This window comes from Dryobates pubescens, chromosome 14 (genome assembly GCF_014839835.1).
Source record: "Dryobates pubescens isolate bDryPub1 chromosome 14, bDryPub1.pri, whole genome shotgun sequence".
Classification (NCBI taxonomy): domain Eukaryota; kingdom Metazoa; phylum Chordata; class Aves; order Piciformes; family Picidae; genus Dryobates; species Dryobates pubescens.
Window position 1 is genome coordinate 20,440,721 of NC_071625.1, and position 15,267 is coordinate 20,455,987.

The window sequence follows — 15,267 nt, forward strand, 5'->3', positions numbered from 1 at the left end:
TCTAAAATGCCCATGTGACATTGTCTGAATGGTATTTGTATTCACCTAACATTGCTAGCAGTTGAATTTGAAATACACTACAATGTTTGCTTATTTACTCCAACTGTACTTATTCTGGAGGTGTTTCTTGTCATTATTATTAGGCTTAATTTTTCTTTGAAAGATGATGAAGAAAACAACCAGATCGTCTTGGATCTTGCAGTTTACAGGTCAGAATTTGTTTTTCTCTTAATTTTTGGCATTCTTAAGTTCTAATACAGAGTGTTTCTGTTATACTTCTCTCTCTAATGGGTAATTTTCTAGAGGGAAACCAATAACATAGTGAGTAATGGACTCAGTCTGGAAGCCTGTGCCAAAGTAGTGAAGCTTATTAAACCAAAGCCCCTTCAGACAGTCCTGTTACTCATGTATGAGGACTGTGTCTAATAGTCTTTGTTTTTCAATTGATATTTTCTGCAGTCCACAGGCAGGTTGCCTCCACACCTGTCCTTTTGTAATTATGTGAAATGTTTTCCAATACAGATTAGGACTATAGGGAAAGATATTTTGCCCATCTGGCCCTAAAGTGCTCTGGTACAGTTCATGTTCTTCTAGTTAAATTCTTCTCTGGAAGACAGAGCAGCATAGCATAGCCTTGTCCTACTTTCCTTACTTACTTGAAAGAGCCCCTGGCCCATGCTATTTTGTGAACTGTGCCAGGGCATTGCCTGGAAGAAATTTGGTAGAACCAGGCCAAAATATGAGAAGGTAACCTAATAAGTATTTGGCAGTATATACTACTGAGCAGTAGAGTGGTCTTGACGGTGCTTCAGGAAGCGGTTGGAAACCCAGAAGCTTATTTACCCATAACAAGAACTTGTTAGAGTAAAGCTTGAACTAGTTTTATAGCACAGAAACACTAATAAGGCCATGTATGTTTCAATTAAAGCTCATTAATTTCCCTCAAAAGAAGACTGTTCTGTGTTTCTAAATAGTAAGCATTAGAATTATTTGAAGCCTCAGAAAACCTGTCCAGATGCAAGATGTTGGATATGTTGCAATATTTTGTGCTTACTTGTAAGAAATGCAGACTAGTCTGGAAGATTCAACAGAGAAATAATGTTACAAGAGGAGGAAAATATGGAATACATACTTGTGCATTCACCTGAGTGTGTGTATCACATGATGAAGAGGAGATGTTACAGTGGAGCTTTTATGGGTCACAAACTTTGTTTAACAATTGTGAAATGTAAAGCACTGTGTTTTCTGGGAATATGAAGTATGAACAGAAGTTCATTGTTGAAAAAATGGAACTTTTATTTTATATTTACTACTGAGCTTTTAGAAAGAAAAGTAGCAGAATACTTTGACAATTTTAAATAACAAATGGATTATGTTCCATATTAATGTAAAACACTACACTAATAGAAGAAAGATCTTTTGTTTTCAATGCAGATTTTGATTTCTTGCAGTTACACAACAGTCATTGTGAGGACTTGACAGAATTCAGACATTAATTTAGCTGACATTCTGTGAACACATAGGAAGACCATGTTTTTCTTCCAAAGACCGTAAATATAACTTAATAACAGAAATTAAGTTTGTAGCTTATAAACTGAGAGATCATCATTAAAGAGCTATTTGCCCCGCACTGCTTATTTACTGGACTGTACTTTAGATTAATTCACTTATTTATATTTCATTCCTAAGACATTTGGATACTTCTCTGCTTGAAGTTGATGTCCAGCCAACTTACATACGAGTACTGGTGAAGGGAAAGGTTAGTGGGTTTTTACCACATTAATTTCAAATCAAGAGTTACTGCTTACCATAGTTACTCAGTGGTCTCTGGATCTGACTTTTGTGAGTTACCAACTGTGTGCACCTATGCAGAACAAATGTTCTTTCATACTTGCATTATTTTGGAGAACATGAACTGTGGAGGTGCTAACCAGAAAACATGTAAGCCTGAAATGAAATTTCACTCTCTTTTTGACTCTTTCTCTCTTCATATTCCCCCCACACACTTCACTTAAGAAGGGAGCTTGCTAGTTGCCCTAGGCTAGAATTTAGCAATTTCACAATCTGGAATTTGTAGCTGACAGAAACAAATGGATATATATTATTTTTAAAGGGCATTTAAAATGTTGTTCCACTTTCCTTTCTTCTCAGTGGTTTTAATTCTATTTTTCTTTTTTAATTCACAAAGTACTTAAACAGCAAACCAAAATCCCTATTTTTGACTATACTAATGGCCTAAATAAAATTTCAGAATTACTTTACATCTGATCTTTCTCATTTAATTGCTCACATAAATCAAACATAATTTTATAACTTTCTTTGGAAATGTCACTTCAGGAATGACAGCAGTTCAGGAATATTCATATGACTATACTTGTAAGGAAAAGCTGTTTAAAATGCTAGTAATTTATTAGGATTAGCAACACTACATATGAAATGGGAGGATTTAGACCTATACTAGCCTCAAAATCAAAGCATGTGATAGGGATGTTTCTGCATGTGTTCTGGCTAGGTAAAAAAATTAAAATAGTTAAAAAGAATAAAAATAAAGAAGGATGTATTTTGGCATCTGTTTAAATCCCTGATTTTCTTGTAGCCGTTTCAGATTGTGCTCCCTGAGGAAGTGAAGCCAGACAGCAGCTCTGCTAAAAGATCACAAACAACTGGCCATTTAGTTGTCAGCATGCCAAAGGTATGTAAATTAAACTACAAACATACACAAAAACTATAAACACACAAAGATACTTTAAAGTTGTGAGTACTTTGGGAATGTTTTTGAGTTACAGGTAACATCTGGCTAGCTAAAGTTATTCAGTCTAGCCTTTTCTATCAGGACACATTTACCAAAGACAGAACATTCCAGAAAGACAATTTAATCATAAAACCCAACTTTAGGATTTAAGACCCCTTTAAAAAAATATTATAAAAATCAGCATTTCCTTTATTTTCAACAAGGCCAGATTTTTATATATATATGAAAAGAGACTGTGAAATGTGCAGTACAAATGTGTAAGAAGATTTATTTTGTAAAATACTGGAAACAAGCAACTTACCTGCTTCTTTTTTTTATTTCCTACCTGTGAAATAATAAAAACAAATCAGTTTTTCAAAAGTTTTGTGGCACACATGACATTTTTGGTTCAAGGGCAGGGCTGATGTACAACTCTCACATCTCAGGTCATCAGAGGAAGAGTTGCTTAACTCATTTTCACTTTATGCTCTCCCTGACTGGAAAGGATCCACTAAGCAGTTGTACAGAGTCTATGTAATCAAAAGGGTTGTGGCAACATGGTATTTCAACTGCAAAATGCTGCACAGTAGCTCCTAGGACGTAAGAAGTCTGCATCAAAGACATATTCCCCTCATACTCCTCACTCTGTGCTCTCCTACCTCACCTGTGCTCTGATGTTTGCCTATATAGTGTCATGCTGACCAGGATTCAAGTCAATCGAGAATTCTGCTGGCAAAAAAAGCTGGTTGTCTTTAAGTGGGTTTGGTACTTTCTTCCCTGCCCGGCCCAGTTCTTGCAATATAAATGGGAGCAAACCGATAGGTATCTCCATTTCGTGTACACTGTGTGTCTTCAGTAAATGTAGCTTGCACCTTGGATATATACATGGTATTTTGATTTGGGGGTGGAAGTTTGAAGAAGGTAAAGTTCTGGAGGTGAGAATGGACTATATGATGGGGTTCTGGGAGCTGTGGGAGAGAGTAATCAACTTCATCATCTTGCTCTTCTGCCGTTGTGCTTTTCAAGGGTTGGACTGTTTCTAAGACCTCTAGGACTACATCATGTATTTTTTTGCTTTCAGAAGCAGGGTAACCTTTCTCAAGGATAGTTACAGGAAAAAAAATAATCCTTGCTGCTCTAGCTTTACCCTTCTGGCCTCTAGCAAGTTTCTCTGGTGTGTAGGAGCAGTAGGACATGGTGTTACATATGAATCTGCCAGGACATATCAATTATAGCATCTTTTCCTGAAAGAGGAACTTTCAGCTGCTATATGGGGTAATTTCTTTCTCTTTGTGGTCTGATTTAATTCTAAGACTATGCAACTAGTAGATGTAAGTAAAATGTTACTTTTCAGCTTTTGGCTTTTTCCACTTGTATTCCTATATCTTTTATGGTTTTTTCTGTGCTCCAATCCCCTACCATCTGTTTTTGCCTACTTGGACAGCCTCTCATTAAATCACAAACTGTCACTCTAGCATCAAGCATGCAGTTTCACCAGGAAATGCTGAAGAATGCTGAAAATTGTATGAATTTAGTTAAGCTCCATGTTTTGCTTTTCAAAATTTGTTCATGAGAATTTATAGCTTCCTAAACAACTTACCTTACAAATTTTATTGGTTTTAATGGGATGTAATCTGGGAAGCAAAGTATAATGAAAAAGGAAGAGCAAAACTGGAAAGCCAAAAGATAATTTCCTTTCAGATCATTGTGGCTGAGATTATAAACAACATTTGAGAATACTGATTTGAGATCATCAGCTCAATGTGAATTTCATTTAGTGAGATAATGGAAAGAAGAAAGTTAATGCAATTGTATTCAGCTTATATGAGTGGTAAGACTAACAACTACTACAGAAATAAAATTATTGGTGACTAGATAAATATCCAGCATGTTCCTTAAGTATCTGGATTGTTAAAAATGCTGTTAACATGAAAATGGTGTCCTATGACATGCTTCTTGCAATAGTGTCCTGAAAAGATCTCTCTCTTCTCAGTAACAGAATAGAATGATAACCGAACTCACTGCCATTTACTTCAGTGATTTTTCTAATCCAGTTACTTAACCTTCCACCACTCATCTTCCAACCTGTTCATAGTTCCTTAGCCTTTAAAATGAAAACCCAAACTTTTTCCCTGTCTCTCATGACCTTGACATATTACAGATGCTGAAGATAGTATATTTCATATGAAGTGAAAGAAATAAAATAATTTTCTTAAATGGACTATTTCCTGCACAGCAATCACTGCAGAATGGGTGTCTAAGACAGTGTCCAGCAAAACTTTTTGGAAGCTCATCAAAACAAACTGAAGCACACAACATTTGACGAAATTATATAGTGACACTTTAAAGGTGTGGTGTTTATACAGTAACCAGCATCTGCACAGCCTTTGTGTAAGGAGCTGCCAGTGACTACATTGTACATGCTTCATTTTTCTGGGAAAAATATTTGTGGCATGAAGCTTTTCAAACTGAATCTCTATGACCTAGCCAAGTCATCTTTGCCAATCATGCAGGAACCAAGAGTTTCTTTAACACAATTTGACCAAAACTGGCATATTAAATCAGTGATTTTTGTAAGATGTCATCAGTTAATTACACCAATAGCATTTTAATTAATGTCTGAGAAAAAGCATCAGACCCCAGTGTTATGAGCACTTTTTACTGAGAATATTGAGATATTCTGTGTTATGTTCTAAAACCTCACTTTTCATAGTGAATCAGAGACTAAAATGTGGACTTTCTGATTAATTCTTTATTATATAAACAGTCACTAATAAATTCTGACAGCTTTTTATTGCTTGAGCCTTCAAAAACAGTTAGAAATGTAAAGATCAATGGAGTTAAGTTCCCTAATTAATTTAAAAATAGGAGTGATATATATTATGCATGTCAGTGTAAAGGTTATCTGATAAAATTTCATTATATAGTTTTCACTTATCTAGGCATGGTGAATGCAGTAATATTTTATTGCTGTCAAAGGCAGGTGGAGACATACAGGTGTGAACCCTATAAATTCTTTCATTCTTGAGAATAGAAGTGTTTCAGTGAAACTGTTAGCCCTTGGAATTCCCATTGTAGAGGAGGAAAGCCACTGTAGGAACAAAATGTTGACTGAAAAGATGACTCAGGTTATAAATACTGTTTTCATATATTGCTTCTGTTTTCTTAAATATGTTTTAGATTTAACACATCCATTTCTAGAATTTTCTGGCAATACTTTTAAGACTTTTGTTTCTTTTTTTTTTTTTTTATTAATGCAAATATTAGCAATGGTTTCATAGAACAGCTTTCAGAAAGGTTTATTGTATTAATTTACTGTGTCTTCCTGTATACCACAGGCTTTCCATTTTATGTAGTTATCTTTCTATTGACCTCAAAACCTTGTTTTTTGCCACAGCTGAAGCTATGTCAATTCCATTTTCCAGAACAGTTACCCTCAGCTGATCACAGTGTCATAGGTTGTTTTAATCTGTGGCTATTCATACTAACCTTCCTCATGCCAGCTTCAAAATCATATTGCTGGCTGGAGGAAAGTATTATGGGCCTATAATTATTGATATCTTCACCTGAATCAATATTAATAATTTCATAACAGGCTTGAAGTTCAGATTGTAACATGAGAGGCTTCCTGTTCTGGCTGCTGCTTTTGGATTCCAGGTTTTGGGTGTTGGCTCTTTTCTGCTTGCGCAGCAACTGAATGGGAAGGAATGAAGGAGTAGCTCCCTGGCTTGCATTTTCAGTCCACTGGCTTTCTGCTTGCTACTGCTTTCTGATGTGCTTTTTCTACAAATAGGCTAAGGTAAAAGGTAGCTGTGCATTAGGTTATCTCATTTACATAAACTCTTATCTCAACTCTTTATCTCAGGCTGGAGTTTTTTGTGTGTGTTACTTTCCTTCACTTCTGTGTTGTAGGGAAAAGGCTGTGTTAAACTAGCACACACAGTCAGCTACTGGCTTGGCGAAGCTCACAGACCATTATTTCACATGGGTTTGTTTCAAAAAATAAGAACATTTAGAGAATATGCCTCTTTTTTTTTTCTTCTTTATTTTTTCTTGAACAGAGGGAGGAGATTATCTTTTGAGCACAAAAGCATTTATGTCAAATAATATTTGATAATTCATAGGAGATGTTCTAGAAGGCAAATTGTAACCTTTCCACAAGTTCCAGGATCACTTCTTGTCAGTGAAGCCATTTCTGTTGTTTCATTGCAGTATTGGCAGCTTTCCCCACTGTCTTTAATGTGCTCTGAAGGCAAAACGAGGAACCTTATTCTCAAGAGAATCTGAGGAATGCGTTATTGTTAAAAGAACAGAACACTAGAGGGCCTCCTGCAAAGAGAGAGAAGGTCCAAAGAGCCTTTCCTTCCCCAGAGTATATACAGAATCGGCAGAACAGCCACTTCACAATGAATTTCAGAAATGAATGACAGCAGCTCCAGGTGCTGTCTTATTTCTTGTAGACTTTAGAACAGATACTTTAAATTCACTGGGCTTTTCAAACAGACTACCATCAAATCAATTGCACTAAGAAACAGTCAACAAAATTAACTATTTGGCACAGTTCCTGATCACCTCCTTACTTTTAAAAACTTAAGGAGTCTATCTCCCATGGTATTAAGAAGGGAAAGATACTACTTTAACATGAGAGATCCTTTTCTCAATAACCCATCTTCAAAAAATCCAGTGATTGCCATGGGATTCCCCACTTTGGGAAGGAGAGTTCAACTGGACTTGGAACTTGAGATTCTATTTTAGCAAAGGAGCTGAGGGAGCTTGTATTCACTTATCTCTTTTATAAAGTGTGAGAAGTCCAGCCTGCAGCAGATTCTTCAGTAAAAATATCTACACTAGCACATGGACACCACAACTGAAATGCAAGTGAGAGGCACATGATGCACTAATTAGTTAACAAGGGAGAAAAATCAGTGATGTGCATTATTAACATGGTACTAAACAAGACAGCATATATTTAAATGCAAAGAGATTTAGATATTGAAGTTTTACATACACACACGCACACAGAATCTCATACATGTGTACTTGAATATAATTCCATTGATATTATTTGGTTAAAATTGCCTCGAGCATATGTTTCACATTGAGCAAATAGCATTAAAATCTAACTGTAAGAATAAATGTCCTGAGAAAATTTATTAGGACTCTTTTAATTTGTCTACTTTTGAGAGATGATTTAAATGCTTCTGAGCATAAATATCAGTGGCTCTGAGAATTATTTCTGTTCCTATTTTTCATTTTAGGCTAAAGAAATAATCCTGGCTAAGCAAGAAGTATCAACTTCAATTAAACGTTCTGACTGCAATACACTGCAAAAAAATGCAAGGTAATTCACTTTTATTTCTGCATTAGTTGTATTGTGTGTCTATGTGTTAATCACATGCCAGAGTGTATGATTTTTAGGTTATTATCAGAAGTATGAAAATACTGATTTTTGTAGAGTAAAACTTTCTCTGAAAGCTTTAGACTAATAGCCTGTCTGGTGGTATTTATAAAGTGATCTGTTCCAATAGCAGAGCCAGAAAAAGCATTTACTTCTGCTGATCATTTTTGTTCCATCAGATCATTCAGATTATTAAACTGGTATATTGATAGATTAAATAATCTGCTGAGCCTCTGCAGAGCTCCTTGATATGTAACCCAGTTCTGAAAACCATTTGGAATGTGATGATTTTGAATGGTTTTCATGAATATATTTGCTTGCTGGTGTAGAGGTTTAGCTACTGAATGAATAAATGGTTTAAAAAAGCAGTTCTGAAAGTTTATAACATAGATCCATCCTATTAGATGTGGTGTACTCACCAGCTCTTGAAACTTTGAAGTTAATAACTGCCAGAAGCAAGCAAATATCAGTGATACACTGTTTTCTAACTTACTCTACTAGCCTTTGCTTTAGATGGGCACTAGGGTTGTTGGACACTTGGCCTAAGTACAAATACTATGATGTATATCTTAATATTTCCTTTTCTTTTTGCTGTAGACTATGGTATCCATACCAGAATAAGATGCACTAACAACAAAGTTTAAGCCATTTATCTGTTTATATTTGGAGGTTTGCATTTGTTTCCCTATTTAATTTTGTTGTGGTGAATGTTGATGCAAAAGCCAAGCAGTTAGCAAAAAAATAGCATTCTTCTTGGTTTCAATATTTAGGATACTGGCAAAATGGTACTGCAAGAGTTCAGTATCATTTATTCTGCTTTTTATTTCTTGGTTTTAACAAAAATAAGTCATGACTTCTTTTCTTGAATGATCTACATGAGAAGAGGCTCAAGGGAGACCTTATTGCTCTCTACAACTACCTGAAGGGAGGTTGTAGCCAGGAGGGGGTTTGTCTCTTCTCCCAGGCAATCAGCACCGGAACAAGTGGACACAGTCTCAAACTGCACTAGGGGAGATTTAGGCTGGAGGTGAGGAGAAAGTTCTTCACAGAGAGAGTTGTTCGCCATTGGAATGTGCTGCCCAGGGAGGTGGTGGAGTCACCATCCCTGGAGGTGTTCAAGAGGGGATTGGATGTGACACTTGGTGCCATGGTTTAGTAGTCATGAGGTCTGTGGTGACAGGTTGGACTTGATGATCTCTGAAGTCTCTTCCAACCTTATTGATTCTATGATAGGGCAACAGAAAGGATTTGTTGAGATTCCTAATGAGCCACATGCACTGCACCCTTTCCCTAGGAAGCAGTGATTACTACAGAGGAACACTGTGGTTACTGAATATTTCAAATATTTGTAAAAGATCCAAGCCAAATGGTGCACACTTTCTCCTCATTATAACTGAAAAGTCATGGCAGTCAGGTGAAGTCCCTGGTGACTATTAAGGGAAACATCACACTCAGCTCAAAAAGGGGAATTGTCAACCACACTTCTGTACCTTAGAAGATCATGGAATTGCGTCCCATAGAAGCTATGCTAAGGGATGTGGAGGACAGGGTGGTAATTCCAGATAGCCAGCATGGCTTCACTAAGGGCAAGTCCTACCTGATCAACCTAGTGGCCTTCTATGATGGAGTGACTACATCAGTGGACAAGGGAAGAGCTATGAGTATCATTTGTCTGGACACAGTCTTTGATGCAGCTTCTCCCAAAATCCTTCTCTCTGAACTGGAGAGAGATGTATTTGATTGATGGACTCTTTGTTGAATGAGGACCTGGATGCCTGGTCACATCCATAATGCAGTGGTCAGCAATTCAGTGTCCAGGAGATCAGTGACAAGAGGTGTCCCTCAGAGGTCCTTACTGGAGCCAGTGCTGCCTAGTATCTTCATCAAAGACATACAGCAGGGCTGGGTGCACCCTCAGCGAATTTTGCAGGTAACACCAAGCAGGGCCTGTTGTGACAGGACAAGGGGTAATGGTCTTAAACTAAAGCAGGGTAGATACAGGCTAGGTAGAAAGAAGAAAGTTTTTATCGGCAGTGGTGAAACATTGGCACAGGTTGCCTAGAGAGGTGGTAGATACTCCATCACTGGACACATTCAGTGCCAGGTTGGGCAGGGCTGTGAGCAACTGGATCTCACTGAACATGTCATGCTCACTGCCAGGGAGTTGGGCTAGATGACCTTTAAGTAACCCTTCTAACCCAAAAAGTTCTATGATTCTACTTTGCAAAAGGAATGGTTCTTTACCACAGAAGTACAGCTAATGATTTAGATATATTAAATAAGTTTGATAAGTGTCATAGCCTGTTTCCAGGAGAAAACTAGTTCTTCCTTCATTAGATAACTGACATCATCTCTTCTGAATGGACTGTGCCAAATGGTGAAAGAATTCTGTGTACCTTTAATTTTGCCTGCATAGTGAATGTCTAAACAGGAGTAATAATGGCAACATGGAATTAATGGAAGTAGTAACATGAAATGATAACCTTTCCTGATAGCTGGTGAACTAAAGATATTCCATGGCATAGCAAAATTCCAAGGCTGTGTTGGATTTCAAAGCAATTAAAAGAAATTATGAATATACTTACTTCAGATTCTGAAGGAAAAATACAAAATTCACTGTTAAAATAGTAGATGAATATGTATCACAAAAGGAGAAGTAGAAAAAGTCCTTTGAATTGCAGTTCTGGTAAAAATAGTAAGCTTTGACCTCCTTAGTTGAAAAGTCGCTGACTTGCCAGATGTTAAAAATTTGCTGAAAAGATGTCTCTTAGATTACAGAAGAATATTCATTACAGTGATTACACTTGACAGCTACAGATGTCTTGGCTAAATGCTGTCAGACATATAATCTGCTAAAATATAATGTAGTACTTTGAATGTCTTTACTTCTTGTTCACTAGATTACATGATGATACTATCTTTACTTCTACCACGTAAGAGAGATTTCTTCTGTGACTGTCTACAAATCTGTATTTTAAATCTTCAAAGAGACACGTTATATGAGAGGAATTTGACAGATTGATTTATTATACTTACTGATTGATTTATTATACTTTTAAACCCTCCATTAATGTAGTAGCTGACTATGGCATTCTTTACTGGCCTCATCTGTGAGGTACAGAAGCTGAGTTCATGTTAGGTGAAATTCAGATGTAGGTAGAAACTGACTTTTCCAAATTCATACTGGAAACTGTAAGAGTTACATTTACATAAAGTCAATAATCATTGTCTCACCCTCAGCTGTAGACTATTCTTCCTTTAAGATGTTGGAAAATTAAACCAAAATAATTAAATAAATCTGGAACACGCCCAGTAAAGAACAATACACAGGAATATATGAGAGAGACTGTTTACTATAGATTTTTATGTGGAGAAGTTGAGAGATACAGAGGAAATTGAAGAGGCAAAGGACTGCAGCAGGAATTTCTAGGGTACTTCACAAAGCAGGATTAGAAGTAAATCAGCAATTTCTGCTCTATACACATCATTTATAATGAAATAAGGAATGTAAGATAGAGGTAATTTCTATTTGAGTAGCTTGAGCACTGCAAATCTGACTGCTAGAAATGTCTTTCCTCTTAGCTAAGTGGAGATTGCACTGGTTGCCTAAGATAGCAGGTGCTGTAAAAAAAAAAAAGAAAAGTCAGAGAAAATAAAGTTTAATCCAGTATTATTTATTTTGATACAATGCTCTAATCTTTAGACCATAATTTTTCCTTGAGTAGAGAACATTCAGCAGCAGGTAGCAGTGCCAAAAACTGTGAATATCATTGTTTGGATTTTGATTTGTTTGTTTTTAAACCTGAAATTCAAATAATCTACAAACATTGAGATTTTCATACGTGCTGTAGCTCATCCTGCAAGTATTATTCTTTTCATCCATTGTTTGTGGAAGAGCTTCTTATTTTATTGTGCTAAGTAGAATTCACAGAAAAAATGTTTAGATGACCTACACCTCATTCTTCCAAACATTTTCAGGTGGTTGGGTTATGCCTCTTTTTTTGCATAGATCAGGTGATGAGAGGAGCAGATTCTCATGAACTTAGTTCAGCATAACTGAGTCTTGTTCTCAGACAAATATTTGCATCTTGGTAATAGGAAGAGCACTATGAAGCTTTACTAAGCAAGTATTTGTTTTCTGAAAATAAAAAAATCACTTGTGCTTGACTCTCAGTCTTTCCTACCATCTGTTGCTACTAGATACTCCTAGATATTGTGTGCTGGTTATATTTTGCGACTGGTCAATACATTTCACCCTTGCATAGCTTGTTGATGTGAATTTTGTGTTGCTCACTGTTAATTCATTTCTGGTGTATTGAAGTTTATTCTGCTACTAAACAATAAGCTATTCCAACTCCGTAGAACTGATTGTAGTATCATGGCTAGAAATTTGTGCAACTTTAGAGCTGAGGAACAAGTGTTAAATGCTACTACTAATTAAAGACTTCAAATCACAGATACATATTTTTTTTAAATGCATGGCACAAAGGCAGGCTGAGGTTAATTCATGTTCAGAGTTATGCTTTTTTTCTGAGGTGCTTTGGATTAAGATTCTGAAGAGTGTGCTGTCTTTGGGATCTTCATAACACCTGCTGCGCTGGTCACAGCACGTTTCATAATTCACACCTTAAACAAAAATATCTCTTAACTTTTGGGGATGATAATTTTCTAGACTGTTACCACAAAGTGAATCCACGTTTATTTCATTAAACTGCATAGTACAAGAAAAAAAATCTAGCTTTATAAATTGAAGAACATTCAGGGTCAAGAAATGAGAGTTTTATCTGTCCTTATTACCCACAAAATTCTCCTCTGAGCAGTTTTTGTTTGTGCTACTTCTTGGAAAAGGTTATCCAGATTATTAAAGCAGAGTGCTTCTTTGGTTATTTTCTGCTCAGCAAAATAATCAAATAATTCCTCTATCACAAGAAAAATCTAGTGGCATAAAGCTGAAAGAGGTGGCTAAGCTGATGAATTGTGTTAGTCATGCTTTCCTCAGCATAGCATAGGAGGAGAGGAGGAAATCACCCATGAATCTTTCAGCATTTCTCTTTCACAGGGACAGAGATGCTATACATGGGTGTGGGCTGGGATGTCCTATCAGATCTCAAGGAGATTTGGTGGAAAATCACCGGCAGATTTGGAAGCTGCTTGGCAAAATTCTCTGTTTTAACATCTGAAGTTAATGTATTTTAAGTTAAAAATCTTTTAATATATTTTATTTACATATTTTCATGACCTTTGTCATCAAAAATTTGCATTCTTTCATCTAGTGACTGCTACTTGGTTGGTTCCAGTTCTAATGAGCTCTTCTGATCTGCTGGGTAAATGTGGAGTTTTCTCACATCTGTTAAGAGTGATGCACTAACTTTGGTAATGCTGAGCTTGGAACTTTGGCTCAAAGTAGCACTCAGTATAATATGGAAATTAGTATGGAGATGTAAAATGATGTTGGAATTTTCAGAAATTAGAACATCAGTCTGCAATTAAATTTCCATGTTGCCATTTTTCATGTAAACAGTTACAAATTACTTCAAAAAAAGCTAGATTTTTCCCCCCATTTAATTGTTGAGCTCTTTTATTAGAAAAGAACAGTGGCTTTAAATGCTTCAGGACAGAAAAGATAATAATATTTCAAATTTTGGTTATTGTGTGATGTAGATACATTGCCTTAATGAATGCCTTTTACACATTTCTAAGTGTAATTTCAAAGAATATCCTTACTAGTAATAGAAAATGGAAATTCTGTTATAGCTCTGACCTTTCTTATACTTTCATTTCAATATTTTTTTAAAATACAAAACATAAAAATTAGCTGACAGAAGCAAATAAATGCATACAATTACATTTTCTTTCTAAATAAAAGCATTTCTGCTTTCCAGAGATGAATCCATCACATAGAAATCAGCAGACAGGTAGTGTGAAGGAACTGTGATAAAAATGAACAGAAACAAAGAAGACAAAAAACCCCCAATCAGCTTTAAAAAACCCATGTCTTATATCAAATGACAACCATTTGGAATGTGATACCAGTAATCACCTTAGTCTGCTGTAAAGAAAATTACATCGTAGGCTAAGGATCCTTTTGTACAATACCTTAGAGATTTTTGTAGTACTTTTCTGTGTTTATATTGAGGGTTCTTATGGCAATCAGTTTTCAGGTTGTAAAAGCACTTAATCTTGGTTTAATCAGACTCAGTAACAACTCTCACACTGATGTCAACAGGTTTATAAACTGACACCCAAAATAGCCTTGTTATATTTGACACTGAAATTAAGTTTGTTCCTTTGTTTCCTTCTTGTTTCAGGAGTAGACAAATTGAGAAATTAGAAGTGGATCCTGGTAAATATTCATTCCCTGATGTGACAAAGATAATCCAAGAAAAGGAACGACCTGGACAGGGGCCTATTAAACTAGGGAAGATTATTGAGGCTAAGCATACTTATGTTGATTTTGAAAATAATGAAGATGTGCCTCCCTTGATTTAAAACATTCTCAAATAGTGCCTCAGTAAGTGGTGTGTGTGCTTGGGTTGTTTTCATTCCCCTATGTGTAAAGTATAATACAGCTGAACTTGGAAATAGTATAACATTTCTTAACAATATCTTTGTTATACCTGTTCTTTTCTCTGGTAATTTCTGTTTGCATATTGCTATATAGATTTTTTTTTTCTTTTTTAGATTGTTTACCTAGTAAGTCTCAAGTCAGAATAGTGGTCTGGTAGTCATGAGGTCTTTGGTGATAGGTTGGACTTGATCTTTGAGGTCCCTTCCAACCATGTTGATTCTATGATTCTATAAGTCAGACTATCATTTCTTTGAAGAATTCACTGTCTAGCTTAGAAGATAACATATTACTGTAGAAAAAGAGAAGTAACAAGATTTGTGATTACTCTTACTAAACTGAAGGTAGCAAAAAAGCTCCATGTGTTCCCTCAATGTTTTTCATAAAGGACAACAATAAAAGAAAACGACGTGTTCTGAGAGCAAGAGACCTTGCTGCCATACATGGTAAGTTTTCCAGCATAATGCAGAGCTCCTGGATTCAGGACCTGGTAGAACAATGCCACTCCTTGATGGTTTTGGTAGAGAATGATGATGAACGCACTATCTCAGATGCGGCACCATGGGGAACCTG

General features: G+C 36.1%; 1 protein-coding gene across 1 annotated transcript in view; it reads left to right on the forward strand.

Moving 5' to 3' along the window:
• Window positions 1–14,761, forward strand: part of DNAAF11 (dynein axonemal assembly factor 11) — a 41,207-nt gene extending 26,446 nt beyond the window's left edge. The window contains exons 10-15 of the mRNA XM_054167551.1: window positions 144–209; window positions 1,690–1,759; window positions 2,597–2,692; window positions 7,990–8,072; window positions 10,027–10,035; window positions 14,444–14,761. Of these exons, the coding sequence (XP_054023526.1) occupies window positions 144–209; window positions 1,690–1,759; window positions 2,597–2,692; window positions 7,990–8,072; window positions 10,027–10,035; window positions 14,444–14,618 (499 nt within the window). The 3' untranslated portion in view covers window positions 14,619–14,761. The remainder of the gene's footprint in view (window positions 1–143; window positions 210–1,689; window positions 1,760–2,596; window positions 2,693–7,989; window positions 8,073–10,026; window positions 10,036–14,443) is intronic.
• The last annotated feature ends 506 nt before the right edge of the window (window positions 14,762–15,267 follow it).